Consider the following 25227-nt stretch of genomic DNA (forward strand, 5'->3'; position numbering starts at 1 on the left):
CAATTGTCTGATCTTTAAACTTACCGATTGAATCCTACTCTTGATTATGAAATTTCGACTGAGTGTGGTTTCCGCGGCATGGCGGGTGATGCATGCATAGCAGGGGACGCTTACTCTGTTTCGCTTTTTTTTTGTAGATAGTCTTTTATATGTCAACCTATTTTTACTAACTAATTCAATGTGCTCTTGCTACCCCCCCCCCATTCTTATTTTCCAGAATACCGGTATATGTATAAACTACTATTATTGTTATATCGCATGGAACAGAGCAAGAACACATTAAATAAGTGAATATAGTTTAAAATATCAAGGAATATATACTACAAATTATTAAACTAAAAAAAGGAGAAGCATACCTCAAGCGCCTGTGAACCAAAAGTAAAATCACACTGGATCTGCTTATTACCAATTGTCTGATTGAAGTGATGAGACTGGGTGATATTGTATATACTAGAAAAAACCCGCAGCGCGGCTTGAAGACTACTTGAAATGTTTATGGTGATACACAGCTTGGGTTCGTGTTTCTCAAACTGTTTTTATGCACTGATGCATTATGTTGATATTTTTTATTAGTTTGTCAGTTCTTCTTCCATAGGAGATTGAATGTCCAATTAGTAGCTTCTGTCTCGGTGTTACACAGGTGCTCCTAGAACGGAGGAAATAACTCAGAGAAGAAGAAGACAACCTAGAACACTGATGATTAAAACATTTTTCAGAGGTGCTAGTTTAGGCGAGTGACAGTTTTCATAAAGACGCTTAGTTAACGACTTTAATGCACCCACCTAACATACGGCTATATTATATATCATTCGAAAGCTTATTAATTGTACTTTCTGTTTTGCCCGGTCGTCAATAAATCGTACGGTGCAATTTTCGTTAAATCAAGGTCAAAGGTCAAAACTGAACATTCCTAAATTTTGCTAGAAACAAAAATGCCCTTTTCTGGTACTTGTATGATATTTTTTTTTCTAAAAAATATCTGAACCTTATAAAACAGAATATCATTATTCCAAATCAAATGCAAACTAAAATGCTGATTGCGCAATATTTACAGAAAATTGAATTTCTTGAAAAAAAACTTCCAAAAATGATAAAACTGCAATAAAAGCTAAATTATTCCTGAGGTTTGAATATTTGTATGTCAAAAACAGAATAAATTTATCGTTTGTAGGCCATGGGAATTTTTTCATCATTGTAAACTGCAATTAATACGATATAGGTCAGGACGCAGCCTTCTAATGAAGCTTTTGCAGTTGCCCAAAAAAACACCATCTGCAAATAGGGATCATTTTGCTTTTTTCGGCTAGATAATATTGTCAATATCGGCAGAAAATGATTAATCATATTTGAAAAAAGGGTAATGGAAGAACTTTAAGGAACAAACAAGGTATATTTAGTAAAAAGTTAGTTTTCCGATGTCGGAAGACATGTGACGAAGTTTATACTCGTTCAATAATCTAATGAAAACTGTTTGTAACATGCGCTTTTCAATAACTAATTCCTTTTAATGTTAGCCCATTATTGTATACTTTATTAGTTGTTTTATCAAATATGACTGAAAATTAATATATAGTGGAAGCTTGAATACCATTCCCGAGCAACTGCGATCACACCGGGTTTAGGTAGTGTTCGCCCTTTTCGGTAAAGTGTTTTAAGAAGTGTTGTTTGTCAGTCCTATATTTCGCCTTGGTCATGCTGTCATCTGTTTTTCTTCGACTATGGTTTGATACTACCTCCTTGCTATTTTCTTCCTTCTTTCAACAAAAGAAAAGAAAACCAGATGGTTCAAAGCTGAGCGAATAAAGGACAACATAACTTAAAACTCAGATATCGATGCAAGATATAAAAAAAGTAGCAAAAATACCGAACTCCGAGTAAAATTCAAAGCGGAAAGTCCCTTATCAAATGACAAAACCAAAAGCTCAAACACATCAAACGAATGGAAAACAAATGTCATAGACCTCGTTCTGCTCTCTCTCTCTCTCTCTCTCTCTCTCTCTCTCTATATATATATAATATGGCGGAAATGTAATAATCATCTTGTCCCTACGTCCTTTTTTTTGTTCTTTCCGTTTAATATAGATATCTGTTAGTCTAAAAAAACTTTGTAATGAGCAATATTCATCCTACATTGCTTGGTAGATTTTAGTGAAGTTCAAAGTTTAAAAGTGCACATATGGGGGTTGTACATGAAGGGATTTTTTTTTCATAATACACATGTTCAAATAGAATTAAAAATAGTAGGCGCTTCAAATTTATCATAACATACCTGCTTTTAAGCTATCTAATAAAGTTAACCCAAATCTAATTAAAATGTAGATCTCAGACTTCTTTATCCTCATACGATATATGAGCAGGCGAGTCGGGATAGATCTGAATTTTAGTCAGATTTTTTTAACCCATGTTTTTTACACTTATACACACACTTGTGTACGTTTTATTTCATGTCAATACTAGCACTTATTATTGTTGTGAGATCTTCAAACCATTTGAAACCCAAATGAAAAAAAATATGAAAATAAAGTGATAAAATCACCAAACGTCGATGTCAGATCAACAACAGAGGGCTAAGTGCAAAATAAATATCCACAAAAATAATTTGAGTTTAGATGACATAAAACCAATGAAAAAAAAACTGGATAAATTCAACCACTATTTTCATTTCTCACCATTGTATAAATATTTTAGAATAAAATAACTTCATTTTAACAATATGTGTTCTTAATGTACATGTACTATCTTTAATATGACAATGTTCAATCAATGCTTGACAGATGATCTACTATAATAGCGCTCTGTTGTTCTGAATTCCTTAAATGAAAATATTATGTGGCACATCTACATTGAAATTTTAATGCAAAACCATGGCCAATTAAATTTGAAATGAAAGTGGTTCAAATGCATTTATATTTCAGTTTCTATTAAGCAAATTAATTTGTAACATGTAGCCCAAGTTAACATTAATATCAAAACTGCTTTGTTTGGTAAGAGGTTGCCTACTTTTACATCAGGCTATTGATGCTGATTGGTAGATTTTTTGTTGTGACACCTACACAGTAATTTCGTCTTTGACGCGAGTAAATACAACTTATGTATTGTTGACGGGGATTGAAAGTTTTCCTTCCAAAGTTTGGTGGTTCCTTGGCCACTCCGTGGGCCTCCACTAATAAAAACTGATCGCCGCAAAATACTTTAGTAGCCAAAAGTGCTGAAAATCGCGTTGAACACCAACAATCAATCTATCATCTTAAAAAAATAATGTATACTAAGTAATTTTAATTGCAACATATTTTAATTTATTTACAAGAAATTACATAGTTTGATAGGATTAAAAACTTCGGCCAGGCATGCAGAACATTTTCAGTGGCTAGCTTTTAATAGCTTTCACTTCCTTAGTCAATGCAAGATGCAGTATAAGCAACCAAGAAAACATATAAAGATTGAAATATCAAAGTTTCGCTCCCAAACTTTCCCCCAAAAAGCATGAATTTATTGTGTAGTATATCCTTTAACCTTGTTGCACTTTTAAGATTTGTGTTTTTTTCAACCTATATAAATATTAACTGCATACAATTTGTTTTAACATAGAACAGCTAAAAAGGCTATCTTTTTGCAGATGGCTGTATTTTGGGCAACTGCAAGGGTTGTTATTATTGGCTGTGTAATTAATAAGAAGCGTAATTGCAGTAATTTGATGATGTCAAAAACATCCTTAATTTAGCACTAAATAAAATATATTAATTGGTTTTATGGTGAATAACAATTGAATCACAGACAAAAAAGTAGGTTTTCACGTATTTTTATAATTTTCACTGGAATTTCTGGAAAACGGCGTCATTTATTAAAAATCATACACTAATATTTCGAAGTGCTTTTGATTAGTAACTATTAACATCTGTTCTAACAGATTTTCAAATTTCCATACAAAATATTATTATTCAAAAGACACAATATGCAAAAATGAAAATGCTGTCATCTTGTAAAATTAGAAATTGTCTGTCCTTGACCTTTCATCGTTATTTGACGGAAACTGCACCATACGAATATTTGACGACCGGGCAAAAAAGATAGTACAGATGATGTGCTTTCGAATGGTGTATGATTTAGCCGTATGTTAGGTGGGTGCAATAAAAATGAAATTTTATGGTTAATGTCACTCGTCTAGTTTGTAGTATTTCTTTCTTTTCTTTTTTTTTCGAAAGGTGCAAGTCAAGTTCTGACTCTGGGTGATACGGGTGCTCCAAGAACGGAGGAAATAACTCAGAGAAGAAGAAGACAATCTACTCTCTGATGATTTATAACATTTCTTTAGCGGTGCAAGTTTGTAGTATTTTTTTTCGAGTGGTGCGAGTTCTGTCTCTGTGTGACACGGGTGCTACGAAAAGGGAGGAATTTACTAAGAGAAGAAGAAAACAATCTAATGATTAAACACATTTTTTCGAGTTTGATATATTTCTTTTTTTTTTTTTGAGTGGTGCGAGTTTGATAAAATTATGCAAGTTGTAATAATTAGTGAGAATGTTTGAGTGGTGCGAGTTGGCCGTGGACCGAGTTGTTGGGTAGTACGTCGACTGAGCATGCACGAAAGCGTATAAGACACGGATCAATAACGGTCTCCGAATTTGGAAATTTCCTCAAAAATTGGCGTTTTCTGTGGTTTCAGAGGAGTTGCGGCTAAATGAAATCGGTCTCTTCCTTTCATGAGTAGTATAGATGTATACGGAAATGAACACCAATCCAATAACAAACAACCAAACAACAAATAAACCTGTATATAAATGAGCAAAATGGAATACAATATATCAGAGACATATGACTTGAAAGAAAGGAATTTGTTTTAAATCAATTTAAACAAGAAAGTCTGAAGAAGAAAAAAACAAACATAAATACACTCTGGAATATGTTTAAGGAAGGCCGGGAAAACAACACAAACCAACATATACCGTTTAGTTTATGCAATACTAAGGAAGAAACCAATGCATAACACAGCAAATAACAAAACATTACGAGACTAGGAGACCGAGCCTACAAAAAGAAAAAGAACACAAGTTGTAGTTGTCGAAGGCAAAACATCCGACAGAGTAAAAAAAGAATCTGGTCGGTAAAACAATGGTCAGTGTTAAGACCAAGTCTATTTCTTTATTACATCAACGACCTACCACAAGACCTGCACTACCTCTGTTTGCGGACGATGCTGTACTATTTTTAACAATTTCCTTAGACGGTCATAATTATCATGTCATGACGAACTGGACAAACTGGCAAAATTGGAAAATCTTTGAAAAAATGAAGTTTATACTTGAAAATGCAGCGTCCTCACAGTCTCAAAATATAACTTTACCTCAATATACCAAAACTTTGCAGACAAATATCGATCTGAAGTACACGGAATATTTTTTTTTGTGCATTGTGCATTTCTTATTTTGCAAAGTATATACTTTAACGATTTTACTATACAGACCCAAATCGACTTATCTCCCATTTCAGCAAAATGCGGGTGCTTATTACATAGAGATATTACACAAACCACCAATTCAATATCCTTATCTATTCAACCAAATTTTTCAATCTTCACAGCTTTCTAAATATTTTACCTTAAGTTTAACTTCATAGAAACCAGGTATATCCTGAATTGTACACGTATCACCTTTCTACATGCCAATTTGCAACCAATGTTTAAAGTCTTGTAGTAAAATACCAACGTTCCGAAGGTAACTACTACTAAAAATAACCCCAGGTTTTCTGGAATCTCAAATAAGTATAGTATGGAGCGCATTAATCCTCAATTTTTAATGAAAACTCATGGATAAGTAAATTTTGGCTCTAAACATGTGGTCTAAATATATTTCTCTTTCATCAACAGTTTCGTTTCTGCAAATTTGTTGGTTAGTTTAAGTAAGCAATGAAATCAAAAGCACTATTTTTTTGTCAAGGAAGGGCTACTTTTACATTCAGATTCAGATTCTTTATTAAAGATAACTCAGTAATGTTACACTAGTGTTCTCCATTATAAATCATATGACTGTAATATACAAAACAACCTTTCAAAGTTTTACATGTTGTATATAATAATACAATTGTAACGTAATTTTAAGAATTGTTTTTTATCTCTAATGCATGGATCTCTAATAAATTTGTATAAATAGAATTAAGAATGTAAAAAGGGAATGTGGCAAAGAGACAACAACCCGAACAAAGAGCAGAACACAGCTCAAGGCCACCAATGGGTCTTCAACACAGCGAGAAAATCTCGCACCCGGAGGCGGGCTTTAGCTTGCCCCTAAACAAAAATGTATACTAGTTTAGAGAAAATTACATTCAATAATATTTTATGGATTTAAAAGTTTAGAAATTGAAAAATAATGATTATCTGAATCTTTCAAATCTAAACAATAAGATTGGAAAAAAGTTTACCTTATAAATTTATATTTATGACAATATATCAAAAAATGTTTTTCTACTTCAGTGCAGAATATGCAAAAACGTTCTTCTCATGAAATTTGGGGTTTATCATAGTCGACTTCGCTCTATATTTAAACAATGAGCACTGATACATAGTTGTGTAATTTTACTTTTTATATGTTTGGTAAGATTAGTTTCAAGATAAAAGGGAACAAAATTTGGGACGAAACTATTACTAAAAAGCATCGGTTTACTGTCTACATCTCCAGATGGTTTGTTTTTTTTCAGTTGTGAGTCAGATTGCTGATTATAATATCTTATTAGACTATTTTCAAAAACACTTTTATCTGTCAAACCTTTTGTATCAAGTTTAAGTACTTTAAATATTTCATTTAGGGTAGAGAAACCAGCATTTTGAGTTTTCTTGAGATAATTCTTGATCTGCAGTAAATGTACTATATATAATATTCTATCTCTATTCATTTTAAGTAGTCTCATTTAAGTAGGCTCCTGACTTGGGACAGGCACATGCAGAACGTGTCGGGGTTAAACATGTTATCGGCCTCACAACCCTCACCAAACCTAACAGTACAACATAAGAAAAAACTATAAAAATCAGTTGAAAAATGCTTAACACATCAGATGGATACAAATAGAAACACATCTTACAAAAAAACAGTGTGAATTTGGCAGGGTAGTTATACATCCCCACAACAAAAAGACACTAAGTACAGATCTGAGAGTACTTGCAAGTACTGACAGCTAGTTCAAAGCCAGTAACAACTAATAAAAATCATGAAAACCATATTTCACTACCATATGTCAAAATAGTTTTAATAAGACTATCAAAAAGTTTAAGACAGGTTTTCAATGGTACCTCTTGGAAGTTATTAAATTTACTTTTAACAGAGAAAAAGGTTTTTAGAGCTTTATTATAGAGATCATCTGCGGCATGTTTAAGATTATCATTGAAATAAAATACAATGCCTAAATATTTGTATCTTTCCACAATTTCAAAATTACATTTTGAATAATCTTTTTTGCCTTTGCTAAAAATCATTATCTTGGTTTTATTTAAGTTAATTTGTAATGTTGGAGTGGGTGAATTGGTGGTCGGACACCTAAAACAGTCAATATTCCGTATCTTTTACATTGTCCAATGATCACAGTACGTTATAAAGTCTGTGTCTGTTCTCCCGTTTTTCTCTTTGAAACAACCAATCTCCAGGTATTTTACGACGACTTCTAGTCTTTTCCGAAAGAGTCTAAATATTTCATAAAACAAGTAGGTAAGTAAATAAGTAAGTTGTGTATTTGAAACCAAGACTTGTTTGTTGGTTGCTTAGACTATCATGACAAACATGTTTGATATTTCAATGGTTGATGAGTTGAGTTACATCGACTACGAATCATTTGAACAAAAATATATATACTTTCGACGAAGTTAACAGTCAGTATATATTTCTCGTCTTTGTTGTATGTAATTATCGCTATTAAAAATATTTTGTATCTTACGTTTGCATGGTATTTAAAAAACTACAAGATTTATGTATTAATTTTCGTATATGAATTCCTGAATAATGAACTTTAAAAAAATGACATGGGCTAGTTCATGAATGGATTTAAATACACGCCAATAGAAATCTACCCTGTGGTATTGGTTACGGCTGAGCTGATTTCAATAGAAACTATGGATCAATGAATTGGATCGAATTTGTTAATCAGCATAGGTAAAAATGCTTCTTCGTAAACACGAAAACCTGGCTAAAATGGCGGCTCTCTTCTCTCTCCTGAAATTTGGAATTCTTTGAAGTTATAACACATATTCAGGTACGTCTTAAATATTTTATATCCTAAAAGAAAAATAAATAAATTCTTGTAATACCTTAGTTTGTCGCTATGGTATTTGATTACATCTGAAGATATACATGTTTACCTTTATTATAATGTTAGCTGGGAATGTTTCGTGTTAAAATTCGGGTTAATTTACTGATCATAGGAATTAACATAGCAAACATGGGTTTTAAAACACAATAAAATCTTGTACGGAAAAGATAGTTGTACATGTGTGGACCGTCAGGTGTGGAAATTTCATAAGATTCCTCGTTTGAAACTTTGACATCAACATGCTTTCGATGCCTTACATCTGTACCTAGTAGACTTTTGACGAAGCTGTTACCAAGATAATATTAGTATGGAACTTCCTCATGATTGATCTCTCTAAGAAATGATATAAGAATCTGTTTGGAATCTAATACATAATATTCTGTTTAAGATATAATTTGTATACCAAATGAGACGGAAATTTACAAATTAACAGAGAAAAAAATGCAAGGAATTTAAGGTAAAATGTAAAAAAAATGCAATTAGTTTATAGGGTAAATTTTTGTTTTGTAGTTATTCTGGGTATGACGTTTATGAGTCTGATTTATTCAAATATGAAAGATTTTGGAGATTTTAATAGGAAACAATACTATAAACAATTAATTTTCTGGAAAATTTGTCAATCAAAAGGTGCTGTATTGAACTAGATGAATACACATATTATCACTAAATATCAAACTTATCAAAATTTATTTTCCAGTTGGTCTATTCTTGGACATGATATATTGAGTTATACTCTTCACAGATTTATTTTATCCCCAAATGATATTATATTCCATTTAGACTGGCGTTCCCAATGATGTTCTCAGTAATGTACCATTTAAAACGGAGAAAGTCAATTAATGATAATTCAATCTGTGCAAAATTTTATGTCTACTTGTTTGCTTAATTATCAAATCGACTTATAATAAAATACAAGACATTGCAGTCACTGTGCGCGAATGGACACTCTATCGTCTTATAATCATATTATTGTTTTCGCTTTCTCTTTACATAATAGAAAAGAAAGGTTATCCATCATGATAGACACAAAATCAGTATGTGTACATTAAAAAACACAAAAAGCAAAGGAGCAGCGCTTTTATTGCTGTTCTTCATCTTGAAGTCACGAATGTGTAGACTGTGTTTTCATTCTGTGTGTACCTGTCCCAAGTAAGGAGCGTGTAATTCAGTGGTTGTCGTTTGTTAATGCATATCATATTTGTTTTTCGTGTATTGTTTTGTACATGAATCAGGCCGTTAGTTTTCTCGCTTGAATTGTTTTACATTTGTCATTTTGGTGCCTTTTATAGCGTACAGTGTGGTATGGGTTTACCCATTGTGGACAGCCTTACGGTGCAGGACCTATAATTGTTAATGTCTATATCATTTGGTCTCTGGTGGAGAATTGTCTCATTGACAATCATACCACATCTTCTTATTTTTATATGATAAGTTTTGCATTTATTAACGCTCAAGGGATACCAGGCTAACATTTGGGTACGGTTCCATATTTTGGTAACCACATTTATAAATTATTCGTTTCTTTGTCGTTTTATATGCATAACCTGTTCAAAGTGCATTTTCTATACGCCCAACACTTGTAAAAGTTCTTTAACATAATTCCACTTGGCTGTCCTCCCCCGCACAACTCTCTGTATCTGAATTAAAAACATGTGTAATCAAATGTCAGAAACTTTCAACAACTGAGTCAGGTTAAAGTTTTCTAGAGAAATAACCGACTGTTACTTCCTATATATACAGCGAATAAACTTGTAAAAACTTTCAACAACTGAGTCAGGATAAAGTTTCTTAGAGTAGTAACCGACTGTTACTTCCTATATATATACAGCGAATAATCTTGTAAAAAGTTTTGTTGCCATTTTCGTCTATGATATCACATGGTAAAGATTTTAGTCTGACACAGGACTGACATTGGACTGACATATTGACCGGCGAAAGAGAGCTATTTCATTTTTCTTCAGATAACGTTTGCCTTTTTCTTCGGATTTTTCATCAATTCTATTTAGAAAATTCACGGTTCAGTAGTTCGTTGGTTTAAAATATTTACTTTAAATGAACAAAAAGTTCAGTATAACGTCACATAATTTATATGAATTTAAATACTCCACCCATTAAGATGATATCACGATGTTAAATACACGTCTGCAGTCAAGGTCTAGATTTTGACATGTACATTAAAGATTAACAAAAAAATTTCCTTGTACGTTATGTGTTACTTCTCACAGTTTTGTCCATTACATGTGATTTATTTGGCTAATTCGATTTCTTCTTACCTACTTATGTGAGAAAATTCGAACACATGTATCATATATGTGCCCCATACTACAAAAGCACCCGATCTAATTGTTCAGAATATCCTATCTAAACTACGACCATGCACTTGGGAAATGGACCCCCTGTTTTCTTTCCTTACAGTGGAAATTAAGAACAAAGGGAGAGCACATATAAGCTATACTGTTATTGTGAGATCGTATGGATAAGAACAAGAACACATAAATAAGTGAAAATAAGTTAAAATTTAAAAGAAATTAAAAGTTACTAAAATAACACCATAAGCGATCTGAGGTTTCTGTTTAGGGCTAAGGATGCCACGGTGTATATATATATAGTTCCTATAACGAATTTTAAAAGTTTTGAGAACCTGCCCGACTCCCCTCAGCCTGTTTTTATATGTATAGTTTTATATGTATATTGTCTGTAGAATTAACAGTGTATAATTCTTATTTTATTTTATTTGTGGTTTATTATCAATATGATATTTATTTGTATAGGTTCGAGTCATATAAATAATGTTGCAAATAAGGTAACAATTGAAAGTTACCAGTGAACTATCGCTTTATAAGACTCAGTTGTTGTAAACATGATGACTGTTTCGAATCCGAAAACACATTTTATAACACTTTTGTTAAATACAGCTGTATGAATGTACTTTTATAAGACTATATGTATAGTTGTTATATTTTTACGAAACTTATTGATCGTTTTATCTTTATTCGAGGTCTATGTGCGTAGTATGTATATTAATTGAGACATTATCACCTCCAGTAAATTTGTAGTTGACCATTCACAATTGTTGTCAGAAAAATCAGATAACAAAAACACTTAATAACTGTTGGTTAATCAATATGTTACTCCAGGAAGATGTCAGGTCAGATATAAACTCATAGTACAATACAGATCAATGCATCCCCTTTGTAAAATAGAGAGGAAGATCCAACCTCAAGTTTCGCTTGGGTTAAAAGGAAATAAGGGCTTACGATACAGTTACAAAGGGGGGGGGGGGTTAATGACGTCGCTAACGTAAACTGTTACTTTTCGCGACCTCAAACTGTGAAATATTGGTAAAAGATGCACTTTTCGTCTAATTTTAATCATTAGCTCGAAGACGAGTACACCGACCCCTCTTTTTAAAAATGATATTTCGATTGATTCTGTAAGAAAATTCTTTGAACAAATTTTTATGAATAAATCACCGATTAATTTCTTTTGAATTAGATAGATATACAGCTAAAAGTTACGTTTTTTTCTACAATCATGTTTAATAAAAATGAATTATTTCCAAAGGTTTGTTACACAAATGTAGATCTTATTTTTGTCAAGACGATATTCAAATTGTGTTTACAATAATCCGCTTGTGTTTATCTTTTGAAACAAACAAGTTAGGTATGTTTGTTCAAAGGATAGATATGTCCAAAAAACTGAAATTTTGAGTAAATGTCTAAAATTTCGACCCCATTTATCTCTAAAAGTAGCACATGAAGGTATATTTTTTATTACATATTTGTATTCACTATGTGAAAAATAGCCTGTATGTAAAGTTTTGCCAAGAATTCACCGTGGGATCAAAACTGTATCATATGCCCTTGGACTTGTCCTTCTTAGTTGTTACGATATATGCAATTGAGTCATTTGATGGTTTCAAGAATACATGCTGATAGTGCAATCAATTGATGTATATGGGTCATTTAAAAAATAATGTCGAATTTTTAGTACACCTATGCTAATTTTTTTATTTCTAATGGAAAATGCAGTTGTAAGTGTTTAAATGAAAGTTTGTAGTATTTATGAGTCAGGACATTAATAATAAACACGATTTAGATATATTTTGATAAGATTAAAATATATTTAAGTCCGATTTTTGCGTAATTTTGGTGCGTACAGTGTCAGGGTAACACATTTCAAATATTTTTTTTTCTCCTATTTTCTGATTGCCTTGATATCTGCAAAAGGGATTTTTTTAAATGTTAATAATAACTCTAACGAAAAATCGCAGCTTATTTATTATTATATGTAACATTTTTTCTACAAACTAAATTTAATCAGCGTACATGAAGTTATGTCCATCCTGCTACCGCTACTTAAATCGACCGTTAAATTGTTCTCCCTATGAATATCGAACTAGTCAGTGTTTATTTCAAAAGCCTAAACATTTAACACAGCACGTTTCTTGTATAACAGTTTACAGAAAAAAAAATTCAACACATTTAGTGAAAAAAAAATAGTGGGTATTTTTTTGTCATGTCTATGCTGTTACCAACATATTTACTAATTATACCAATAGTATATTTGTAAAAAGTGCAATAACGTGTTGGAAACCAAAATCACAACAGAAAAAACATTATCACTTCATCAAAAGGAGGAGTTATTTCACAACAACATTCAAAAATGAAGAAATTTGTCTATCCTGTTACTATGGTTGCTATGGTTACAGTAACAGGAAAGACAATAGTAGACAGAAACGTTTTTAAAAATTTTATAATAACATATAGTTTTACACATAATGGAATGTTTCGTTGTTTGAACTCGCCTAAAGATTATAAAGTCTTAATCTTCGCAATTTAGCATTTGCAGATGCAATACTGCTATCGGTAACAGGATAGACAAAAAGGTAACAGGATAGAACTTAATATGGTGATATATCATTAACGTACGTTCCTGTTACCAACAAAATAAAGACAAAAGTAAACCAACATGCAAGGGGAATTACTTGCTGTTGGGTTTATTCGAAAGAAAGAAAAAATGCTGAACATTATGAATTGTTATCTTAGACTTGCATTACCGATGGTTATTTCTATAACCTTTAAAAAATAATTTTTAGAGGCATTTTTCAGTACAGCATGAAAAATTGACAAATAATCTACCATTTCACAGAATGAATATATATAGAAGTTTTTACTCTTGAAAACCATCTTATTGGCTACGAAAAATAAGCTTAAAATTTTATCTAAACTTCTTCTAAATAACCAGAAATTTCTTTTGAACATGGTAAGAGGAGAGACAAAATATTGCACCACCTATCAAAAAATGTTTCAATATATTCTTGTATGACATTATCAAGATTGCATCTTTTTATATCTTGTTCTATAAGTACTGTTTGTTTTGATTTGCTGAAGACAAGGGTTGTTTGAATTAATAACTTTAAATCAATTATGCAATTTCAAAATTCGACATTTTTTGAAAATGACCCATATACCAAATGGGAAAAGTTCAAAATACATGAATAGGTACCAAGTAGAGCTATGAGTACCAAGTGTAGCAACAATTTATAATTAGAACATTGTCACAACAAAATGACAATTTGATGATGAAAATGACAAGATTATATGCATCAATTAAATGTTAAAGACATAGAGACAGTATATGTTCTTGTGGATAGATTCGTTGTGAAATCAGTTGGAATATTACGTTAGTTGTAATTCCTGGATATCTGGATTTGTGACCTTATTTGGTTGACCGTTATGGAATATCTATGTCATAGATGACCATGGATATGTTCCATGTGTCACTGCAAATTTTCTCGATTGTGACATCAGAAATAACAATTGTCGTCGGATTTTACTGCAATAAGCAAAACGACAGGTACAACTAGTAGAACAAGAACTGCTTACCCTTCATTGGAGTGCACGAGTTCACAGTCGGTTTTGGTTGGGTTTGTGTTGCGGAATCTTCAGTTTGGTAGTATTTCATGTACCTTTGTTTTTTCTGTTGGTCTTTTTTTTTTGTCTTTTTGTCGACATGTGGTATCTTCGTCGACATGTGGTATCTTCGTCCGAATTTGTTTTTAAATAAGTAAAAGTATTGTGCTATATATCTGTTTTGTAAAGTGTGCAGATGGAATATTTTACAATCTACTGGTTTCCATTGGATTTATTACATCACAAGTTTTAAATTTTGCCCAAATTCGACTTGCTCATAGAAATCTAAACAAATAGGTTTCAAAGGCGAACCCGATTGCTGTATACATTGATCTTCAAGAGTCTGGTAAATCATATGTTTACATGAAGATTTCACGAACCGTTGATTCCGCCAAAAATTGTTTATGGCTTTATATTTTCAAGTCGTTTTAACTCCAGTAGTTAAAAGTATTGTCAAATCTTTAAGAAAAAATTATAAAGGCGAGAAATGAACCATTTTATCAATTTTGTATCCCCTTGCAACGTAAATACGATTTGGAAGGGATATAGTAAGATATTTGTCGGTTTGCACACTATTTGATATCTGTCCGTAACTGCTATTACGTAAACTATTTTCATCAACTAGTACTGAATCGAAATTATTTGGTTAATAGTGCAAGGGGTGGTTTTGATTCTTTCCAGTGCTTAATTTAGTATTTCCCATTTAAATCCCCAATTAAAGGACAAAACATAAAGACAGCGAAGACACAATCCAGACAAACCCCTTTCTGTCATGCTCCAATAAAAGAAAGATATTTATACAGTAAATATAAAATATAATTATTTCACACCATATGAGACCAACAAAAGATGGGATAAAATACAGATAAAGTGTCGTATTCAGAATTGTAAGCGATATACGGACGCATAATATATTAGGGATTGTTATTGTTAAGCCGAATATATAGTTTTGATACTAAAGAGTGAATGTGTATAGAGAGATTTTTGTGGATTTCCTAGTGGATTATTATTACAGAAGTATCAACATATTTTGGAATGCATACGTAATTGTATCTGCCTCGTCACTGATTACTGAAAATAAATGTGATCTTTAGCCTGTTTTAGGAAAGGAGAAAATAGAGCAATCACTGAACATTGGAATTGCCTTCATTTACAACGAATAGCGAAATTATTACGTTTGTAAATACCGTCGCATCTGCTTAAGTTTCGTGACTTTTTATAAGACATTTGCCAGATAATATTATAATGTAATAGGTAGGGTAAATATCCATGAATTTATTTCACATCAGGACCATTTTAAAAGAAGGGTTTCAATTTTTACTTACAGTCACAGTATTAAAGCTTCATTTATGTACTTTGATGTTCTAGTAACATTTATGAATTATTTCTGAACCAAATTATAAATGCATCAGGATTGCTGAAAACTAAAAATTTGATAGATTTGGGCAGATTTTGAGTATTTGTCAAAAGAAATGAATATGAAGGAAATTCTTAACAAATTTCTATAGCCAAAAAAAAATAAAATAATGTCGTTCAGATACAAATTAACTTATTATGGTCACGGTACTTATTATGGTCACGGTACTTATTATGGTCACGGTACTTATTATGGTCACGGTACGTATTATGGTCACGGTAGTCCTTTGACTCAAAATTCAACAAAACTAGGTACCGGTATGTTGTATCAAAATTGTCTAAGGCTAAGCAATGTTCTGCGCCGAACAATCGTTTGATTTATACCGTCGAATCGAATCCCAATTACCACTGGCGGGTTAGCTTATTTCAAACTCTTCTCTATCTGTGTTTTGTTGTACTCATAACAGTGTAGCGAAAGATTCTATCCACGGCCATATCAATCTTTTTTTTATATTACATACTCAGATATACAATATACAAGGGACGTTGATTTATAACCATACTTTAAGGGACAAAGGAAAAAATAACTCAATTTATATTGTCAAAATATGTTTTTTGCTTAATAAAATGCAATGATTGATTTTATGTATTTATATTGTCAAAATATGTTTTTTGCTTAATAAAATGCAATGATTGATTTTATGTATTTATATTGTCAAAATATGTGTTTTGCTTTATAAAATGCAATGATTGATTTTAAGTTTACAGTGCATATATAAAGTTCCCCTTCCCCTCAACGCTCACAAGCACTTTGATTCCTTGTTTTATGAGATCGACTAATAAATACGTTAACAATTCTATGAGTACCATCTTTCTATTTTTCAACTCATACAAAGACTTGTAACAAATCTAGATAAACGTACTTTTATGCGGGCATTTTCTATGCGCCAAAGGAACAATTTTATTTCCAGTATACACCAATTTGATTATGACAGTAAACACTAACCTTTTAGTAATCAATACTTTAGTTCAGCTTTCTTTTCTCAACGAATAGCAGGCATTAGTTTAATTTTTCTGTAAGCTTCTCAATGTTCACCAGATAAATGTTCAAAACTGCAGATCTCAACTGCTGGTTATTATGTTATTAATATCATTAAATAATTAAATAATATTGCCCAATTCTAATTTCTATTTCTAAATCAAGTTCGGAAATAATAGAATAAAAACAGCATATTTATAGAAACTGTGATTATTATTTTACAAAGAAACGGCAACTTAGAGTTGTCACAGAACAAGGTAAAACATAACACCAGGTGAAAATCTGTTCTTTACTTGGTACTGGTTGTTATTGCGAAAAGACACTTGAACTTGTAATCCAGTGGTTGTTGAGGGTTGCTGTCTACCATATCATTTTCGTTCTTTGTTGAAGTATAAAGCAGCCATTTATTTTCTTCTTGAATGGTTTCGAATTTTGTCACAACGCGGCCTTTTGTAGCTTACTATATATACGGCATGGTTTTTGCTAATTGTTGAACCCATAACTATTCACATATCTGTTAAGAGGTTGGACGTTTAAAAAGTAAAATAACAAAGATACCGAACTCCAAGGAAAATCCAAAACGGAAAGTCCTTTATCAAATGGTAAAATCAAAAGCTCAAACACATCAAACGAATGGAAAATAACTATCATATTCCGGTCTTGGTACAAGCATTTCCTGATGTAAAAAATGGTTTTATAGCTAGCTAAAGCTTTCACTTGTATGACAATCATATAGAACATTAGCACACACACAAAAATTGTTTTAATATTTGTGAGGCAGCAAATAATTTTGTTACCCAAAATAACTGTATTAAATTCTCTTTTTTTTTTAGATTAACATAATGGCGCGGAAGCCACTTTCAACGATTGACTGGAAGCAGAGACACGAGAGGAGTGTAGATAAAATTTTCGCAGAGCCGTTAAAAGAAATAGAATCATCGTCGTCTCAATTCATCAACGTTCATGAAAAGATTGAACAATATGAGCAAAAATCTAGGTTAAACTTTAACAAAAACCGACCTGCTCCGCCTCCTCCAGGAACCCAAGTTTTTTTGCCAAAAATTGGAAATTATACACCAAAAATATTGTTATCGAGAAATAGCAGTAAAGCATCTGCTCCAAAGTCACCGTATGAAGATGCACAGATACCAGATTTTCCACCTAGTGAAAATAAACTTTATAACAAACAATATTCATTTGAGCAAACGGCAGACAGAAAATTGTCGACTGCTGAATCTTTTAAGACGAAATCAAAATCAGAGTGCAATACAAATCCAGAAGAAGATATTTATCATACAATTGATATAAAACCTGATTATGAAGAAAATAAGATAGAAAATGAGGGAAAGAAAGTGATGATAATTGGGGACAAAGATGTCCCACTTGTTCTGGATACTTACTTTGGAGCAGATGATAATGAAGATAACGAAAATTCGCCAGTAGCAGAAACGAATTCTAATGTTTCACCCAGTAACGAATCTGAAGAGGACAAATTATTTGCGGATCATGACACAATAGTAAATGTCGGTGAGGTGGTGGTTAATCCTTTATTCGAAGAACACGGTAAACAAGAAGACCATCATTCACATAATGAAACAGAAAACGAAACACCGAGACATTACAAGAAGAGGCGGGCACCTGGTGTTCCGACTTCATCATATGTGAGTCGACGACGCAACAATTCACAATCTTCGCATGCCTCAGACGACGAATATCCTTATATTCCAGAACCTGATTACGAAGAACACGAGAGGACGATGAATTTTGATTATGTCGAAAACAACGATCAACCGATTGCACCGCCACGGCGCCACCGTAATCGTAAGGTAGTCGAAGAATATGATGGAGAGGATTTCTCTAAATATATGGAAGACGACGATGGATTCCATGAACAGCCTTTTACATGGAGGAAAAACATTAAACATGCAAGGAGACCTAATGCTAAAACTAAACAACCACCGATTCAAAAATCAAAGTACTCGGAACGTTCAATGATGAGTGCCCCTAAACTGAAGCCTGTTAAAAAGCCAAAACACGCTGAGACGCAACATGGTAGTATGAAAAGACAAACTTTACGAGATATAACCTATGCCGATTGTAAAATGGGCATAGATGATAGGACTATACGAAGTGTTAAAAGTACGTCCGCTGGAGGGCGTTATATAAAGCGCGGGAAAGAACGGACTATGATTGTTGATGGAGATACAGGAGCTGGTGGATATGAAGAATTTTTAAGAATGAGACACAAAGAGGATGGAAGTTTAGAGAGTAATAGTAGTGGCGACAGTGGTCTAGATCCTGGTGATGATTTACTTGCACAAGAACAAATGTTTTATCAAATGCAACCAAAAAATGTACGAGACAAAAAGTCAGGTACTTTGTGGGAAAAGTTGACATGGCGTTTTAAACGACATGTAGGTGATTATAGGATGAGCTAAAATATGACATCAATGAATCTCTTCCCTCTTCGTTTAATTTGTTTGTTATTTGTTCCGAAATGTTTCATCTGTGATAGGTCCGGACATTCGGTGCAAATTTAATATCATTTATCAGATTTATTAGGATATAACAACTTTTTCAGCCAAAATCCGGCATATCAGCCATGACTAAGTTTGTATGCACTCTTTTGCTTCGAGATTGATGATTTATTTATATGGAAAAGGGGGGCTTCATAATTACAATTATACCGAGTGATACATATTGATTCAAATCATTGCTATCTTGTGTTATTTGTTAACTTAATTTTAGTGTCAAATTATCAGGCAAAGTTCGAGCGACAACAGGGAGTATCTCATATTTTTTTAAATGTCATACGGTACAAGCTCATGGGGCCAAAAATTCACTATGATTCGTGAGTAACGGGTTTCCTTTTCAGGTTTTAACCCTTTTATCCGGACTTCATCAAATGAAAGTATAAATGTTCTATGGACTACATGTTTATGTTAATGAATTCGATTGTTTGTTGAAACATAATGTGATACTGTCATTGATGCAGTCGGGTATTGTTCATTGTACTGTAATTAAATACACGGAAGAGCGATTTGATTTCACCTGATACTTAATTCATTTTTTCATACTGTATCAGAATTGTTTTTTTTTCCAAATCACGGTTGAAGTAATTGCCAGTTATATTTTAAAGTACACATTTTATCATTTGTTGTTCATGTCCAGTTATGTGATTTATACTGAGCAGAATATGCTTTACATCAGCTCCTTTTATACACTGTATCATGTATTTTACAAAGTGTTCTCCTTTTATACCTTGTATCGTTTTACATAACGAAAAGTCTTCTCCTTTTATACCTTTCATCATGTTACATTATGAAAAAAGTTCTTTTATACCCTGTACCATGTATCGTTACAATGTCTTCTCGTTTTATACCCTGTACCACGTAACGTTACAATTTTTTCTCGTTTTGTATCTTGTACCATGTTACACATTACCGTAACAATGTTCTCTCGTTTTATACCCTGTACCACGTAACTTTACATTGTTTTCTCGTTTTATACCTTGTACCATGTTACATTACAATGTCATCCTGAATACCCTGTATCGATCATGTAAATTACAGAAAAGTCAGAAGTTAAATAAAGCATTCAATATTGAATATCTTCTTAAGATGTTTTATAGAACCACATCATGAGAATTTACCATTTTGCAAAAATTTCGCATTTCGAGTAAGGCTGTAAAATGGTGAAGAAAATACAACGGTACTCCACTATTTTATAATTATTATATTTTTGGTTGTGTTCATACAATTATGATTTTTTTTAAGTTTTTTTGTTGCAGATACATTAATATATTTTTTTAAGAATTACAGCATAATATTAATGAAAAATATTGAGCATAATAAAATTATATTTGAATTTTGTGTATTTTGTATGTACATCAGTGAACTTCACATGCTCTTGGCATGATCATAAACCAAGCATAAAGACGACAAACAACTCACAAAACTCAGGTCTTTGAGACTCTTTTACTACAACCTAAGTTGTATACAGTCATTAAAAAGAGAGCTCATTCGCCTTAAAATCTTTTGTAAATACTTGTTATTCCCCTATATGTATAGAAATCACCATGTCTGTCTGTCCGTCTGTCCCGTTTTGTGTCTAGTGCATAAATTTTGTACCTTTGAACATGGATTGATCAAACTTGGTATACATATGTATCATGGGCTGTCATATACCAAAGTCAGGTCACTCTAACCTTGAATTTGACCTTTGATTCCTTTTAAAGTAAATCCTTGTCATATTTGTGATCGATTCATAACTTTTGTATCGTAAAACAGGTTAAACAAACTTGATTTGCAGTTGCATCTTGGGCTGTGTGTATGTCATTAACTAAAGTCATGTCACTCTGACCCTGAATTTGACATTTGACCCCTATAAGAGAAAAAAAAACCTTGTCCTATAATGATAAAACATTGTCTGATTTGTGTACGGTGCATTTAGTTTGTACGGAAGCATTTAGATTGTCAAAACTCTATATACAGAAGCACCATGGGATCGGGATATGTTAAATACCAAAATCTGATCTCTCTGATCTTTACCTTGACCATTGAACCCAAAAGCAAAACAGTTCAAAATGTCACCGTTTCTTTACTGAATTTCACATCAGCAACTAAAATGCATGTACGTAGGTATTAGTCTCGCTATGCGGATAGCTCTAGGTTTTATATTTCTACGTAAGTGTCAATATGGCATATTTTTGCCAGATAAGGGACTCGGACAGTCCATTTTTAATTCATTTGCAAGAAATTAAGCAGCACAGTGTATACTTCACATCATATGTAACATTTATCTTTTATTCACATTATTTTTCAGAACAAATCTTCGGTCATTTAAAGTTGGATAAAAAGAAGCTATGCTATATTGGATCTATATCCTTATTTATATATGTACTGGAATTTCGGTAGCAGTTGTGATCGTCTTATTCTACGCCTTTTGAACAGATAATGTTTTTTTTCAATTTCAGCTCTTCTTAACAACAAATATGCACTCATTTAAACTTCAGTAACCTCATAGGACGGTTATGACATGTTTTTAACAAAATGTTTTAAAAGATCATATTTAATAGACAAAGAAACGAGCCTTTAAAACTATAACACATTCTAATCTTTTTACACAATAGACTGTTCAACTCTGCGGGATATCTGACTTTGTTATGTAGTTTTTGAAAAAAGAAAATCATGGTAGGTGAACTGAAAAATAAATATGAATATATTAAAGATCGTTTTATAAGACCTTAGTTAGTATATCTTCAGTTTTATGTAAACTGAGGACTAGTTTCCATCAGATATATACAGGCTTTATTTCCAGATAGTTCCCGCTGAGAACAACAACAACTTTTTTGATAACCTAACCGCAACATTCAGGTTTTAAAATGACATATAAAATTCCATTACTTGTAGAATATATGGTTTGTTCAGTTAGATTGTTTCTGTTGTATATGCATGTAACAATATTTTTGTAGCCTCAAATCTAAATTGTTAATTTCCAAACATTGCCTTTTTAACCGATTGTTTTGACGAAGAACACTCAGACAAAGATAGCATTGGCTAGGCACACATTTATCGGATTGAAATGTATGCCTTATACGACTCCTTGTGATTAAGGCAGGTGGGCAACACCAGACAAGGATAGCATTGACTAGGCACACATTTATCGGATTGAAGTGTATGCCTTATACGACTCCTTGTGATTAAGGCAGGTGGGCAACACCAGACAAGGATAGCATTGACTAGGCACACATTTATCGGATTGAAATATATGCCTTATACGACTCCTTGTGCTTAAGGCAGGTGGGCAACACCAGACAAGGATAGCATTGACTAGGCACACATTTATCGGATTGAAGTGTATGCCTTATACGACTCCTTGTGATTGAGGCAGGTGGGCAACACCAGACAAGGATAGCATTGACTAGGCACACATTTATCGGATTGAAATGTATGCCTTATACGACTCCTTGTGATTGAGGCAGGTGGGCAACACCAGACCAGGATAGCATTGACTAGGCACACAGTTATCGGATTGAAATGTATGCCTTATACGACTCCTTGTGATTAAGGCAGGTGGGCAACACCAGACAAGGATAGCATTGACTAGGCACACATTTGACGGATTGAAATGTATGCCTTATACGACTCCTTGTGATTAAGGCAGGTGGGCAACACCAGACAAGGATAGCATTGACTAGGCACACATTTATCGGATTGAAATGTATGCCTTATACGACTCCTTATGATTAAGGCAGGTGGGCAACACCAAACAGAACTTAGGGGGTATCTAAAGATCAGAACAAAACTGGTATTTTACACAAAATTTCCCAACATTTTTTCGTTGTTAAAAGTAAGAATCTGTTCCTGGGACTAATTGTTTTTTAACTTGTGAAAATACTAACGATTGTCAAATATTTAAGTACAGGTGACAAGAAAATGCAAAGGGAAGACAATAATTAAATTGAATTTTGGACCCTTTTCCAAAAATAATTACATTACATTTGTATCAGATGCTTTAAACCCAAACAGAACGCAACATCCATAACTAGTATATACGTACTCACCATAACAACGGTACATCAGTGGGTAGGAATATGTAAAACAAAACAGACGAGCTGATTGTTCATCTCATAATTTCCCTGTGTCAACTTTAAGAATTGAATCATTTTTGTAATTTTATGATATGTTTAGTATGAACAACGCTTCTGCGTTTATATAATGTTTGGGTTTGTATCTCTATACTACACTAATGTCATCTCTACCTTTCACTATGAATTATTTGAATATATTGTTGCATGTCTTTCTCTGTTCCTTTGGGTTATTGGTTTTTGGAAATAAAAGTATTGTAAGCGCTAAACACTTCAATTAAACAACGAAATAAAGCATTCAGTTCTTACTTATAATGTAAAGGGTAATGAAGAACTTTCCTTTTCGAAGTTGTCCATGTCGTTTACTATAGTAATCAAAATGGTCGGTGAAAAGAAATCAGAGAAATAAAATAACGTTTAAAATCGACGACGACGACGAATCCTTGTATCAATATATTACCTTATTATTTGCTTTTGTGTTCAATCTCAAATTTTTGTCTCGCCTTGACGGAGTCAAAAAGTGAGACAGAGGTATGCTGTTTCCGGCGTCGGCGGCGGCGGCGGCGGCGTCAACAATGTATTCGTTTGTGATTAGGTCGAGTTTAAGGTGAACCACTAGTGGTTGGTCAATGATATTTGGTATGCAGTTGTATTAGCACTGGCACATCTCATTTCCATGGAGATTTTTGGCCCTGCTCCCTCAGTCATGGTTTATTGACTTTGAAACTTTTGCTTAGTTTACATGTATTAGTTTGTGATTAGGTCAGTTTGTGGGAAACCACTAGTAGTAAGTCAATGATATTTGGCATGCAGTTGTATAAGCATTGGCATATCTCATTTCCATGGAGATTATTTGGCTCTGCCCCCTCAGTCATGGTCTATTGACTTTAAAACTTTTGCTTAGTTTACATGTATTAGTTTGTGATTAGGTCAGTTCAAGGGGAACCACTAGTGGTAAGTCAGTGATATTTGGTATGCAGTTGTATTAGCATTGGCATATCTCATTTCCATGGATAATATTTGGTCCCGCCCCCGCAGTCATGGTCTATTGACTTTGAAACTTTTGCTTAGTTTACATGTATTAGTTTGTGATTAGGTTAGTTCATGGGGACCCATTAGTGGTAGGCCAATGTTAATTGGTATGCAATTGTATAAGCATTAGCACATCTCATTTCCATGGAGAATATTTGGTCCCGCCCCCCTCAGTCATGGTCTATTGACTTTGAAACTTTTGCTTAGTTTACACGTATTAGTTTGTGATTAGATCAGTATAAGATGAACCGCTAATGTTAAGTCAACGATATTTGGTATGCAAATGTATTGACATTTGCAAGTCTCGTTTCCGTGGAGATTATATAGCCCCACCCCCTCATCAAGGTTCATCGACTTAGGATAAGTCTATGTTATTTGGTATGCAGTTGTATTATCATTGGCAAATCTCATTTTCATAGAGATTGTTTTGCCATGTACCTTCAATCATGGTTCATTGACTTTGAATATTTGGATAACTTACATATTAAAGTATTGCTATTTTAATTTCAACATTTACATTATCAAAAGTACAAAAAGGCGAGACATATCTCTGTGTTAACAGTTCATGTTGAATGTTGTACATGTATGTAACATGGGACTATTATACTTATGTATTCAGGATTTATTGACTAAAATATTTATTGTCCGGAATGATTTCCCTATGAAATAAGTCCAACGTAAAAAATGACTGATCGTGATTCATTTTCCTCTGAAAAATTTTCATATACTTTTTTCTGGTAAAATTTAGAACACGGATTTCTTTCGGGAATTCTTTTGAAAATGAAGAATTATAAAAATTATTGAAAAACGAAGAATCACGTACGTTACATGTTATAAATTTTATTAGGAAAATAAAACGGTATAGCATTTCATTTTCTTTAACAGTCCTCTATTTTGATTTCAGATTCGTATTATGAATATTTGACTAATAGAAGTTTGTTTAAAGTTTGTGTAATAAATTTTGCCATGAAAATAAGGTGATGTTACATCTTAATTTCCTTTACAGT

The 25227-nt window shown here is 32.7% G+C and overlaps 1 protein-coding gene across 2 annotated transcripts; it reads left to right on the forward strand.

The window, feature by feature from the left end:
- Nucleotides 1–8075: 8075 nt before the first annotated feature.
- LOC127734630 (uncharacterized) lies at nucleotides 8076–20466 on the forward strand. Of its 2 annotated transcripts, none has more exons than XM_052244610.1 (2): nucleotides 8076–8232; nucleotides 17433–20466. In XM_052244610.1, the coding sequence occupies exon 2, from the start codon at nucleotides 17442–17444 to the stop codon at nucleotides 19035–19037; it is 1596 nt and encodes a 531-aa protein (XP_052100570.1). In that variant the 5' UTR covers nucleotides 8076–8232; nucleotides 17433–17441; the 3' UTR covers nucleotides 19038–20466. The 2 variants fall into 2 exon arrangements, with proteins under 2 accessions (XP_052100570.1, XP_052100579.1); XM_052244619.1 differs by lacking the exon at nucleotides 8076–8232 and adding an exon at nucleotides 8396–8746.
- The last annotated feature ends 4761 nt before the right edge of the window (nucleotides 20467–25227 follow it).

The sequence above is a fragment of the Mytilus californianus genome, unplaced genomic scaffold, assembly GCF_021869535.1.
Source record: "Mytilus californianus isolate M0D057914Y unplaced genomic scaffold, xbMytCali1.0.p SCAF_1, whole genome shotgun sequence".
In the NCBI taxonomy this organism is placed as follows: domain Eukaryota; kingdom Metazoa; phylum Mollusca; class Bivalvia; order Mytilida; family Mytilidae; genus Mytilus; species Mytilus californianus.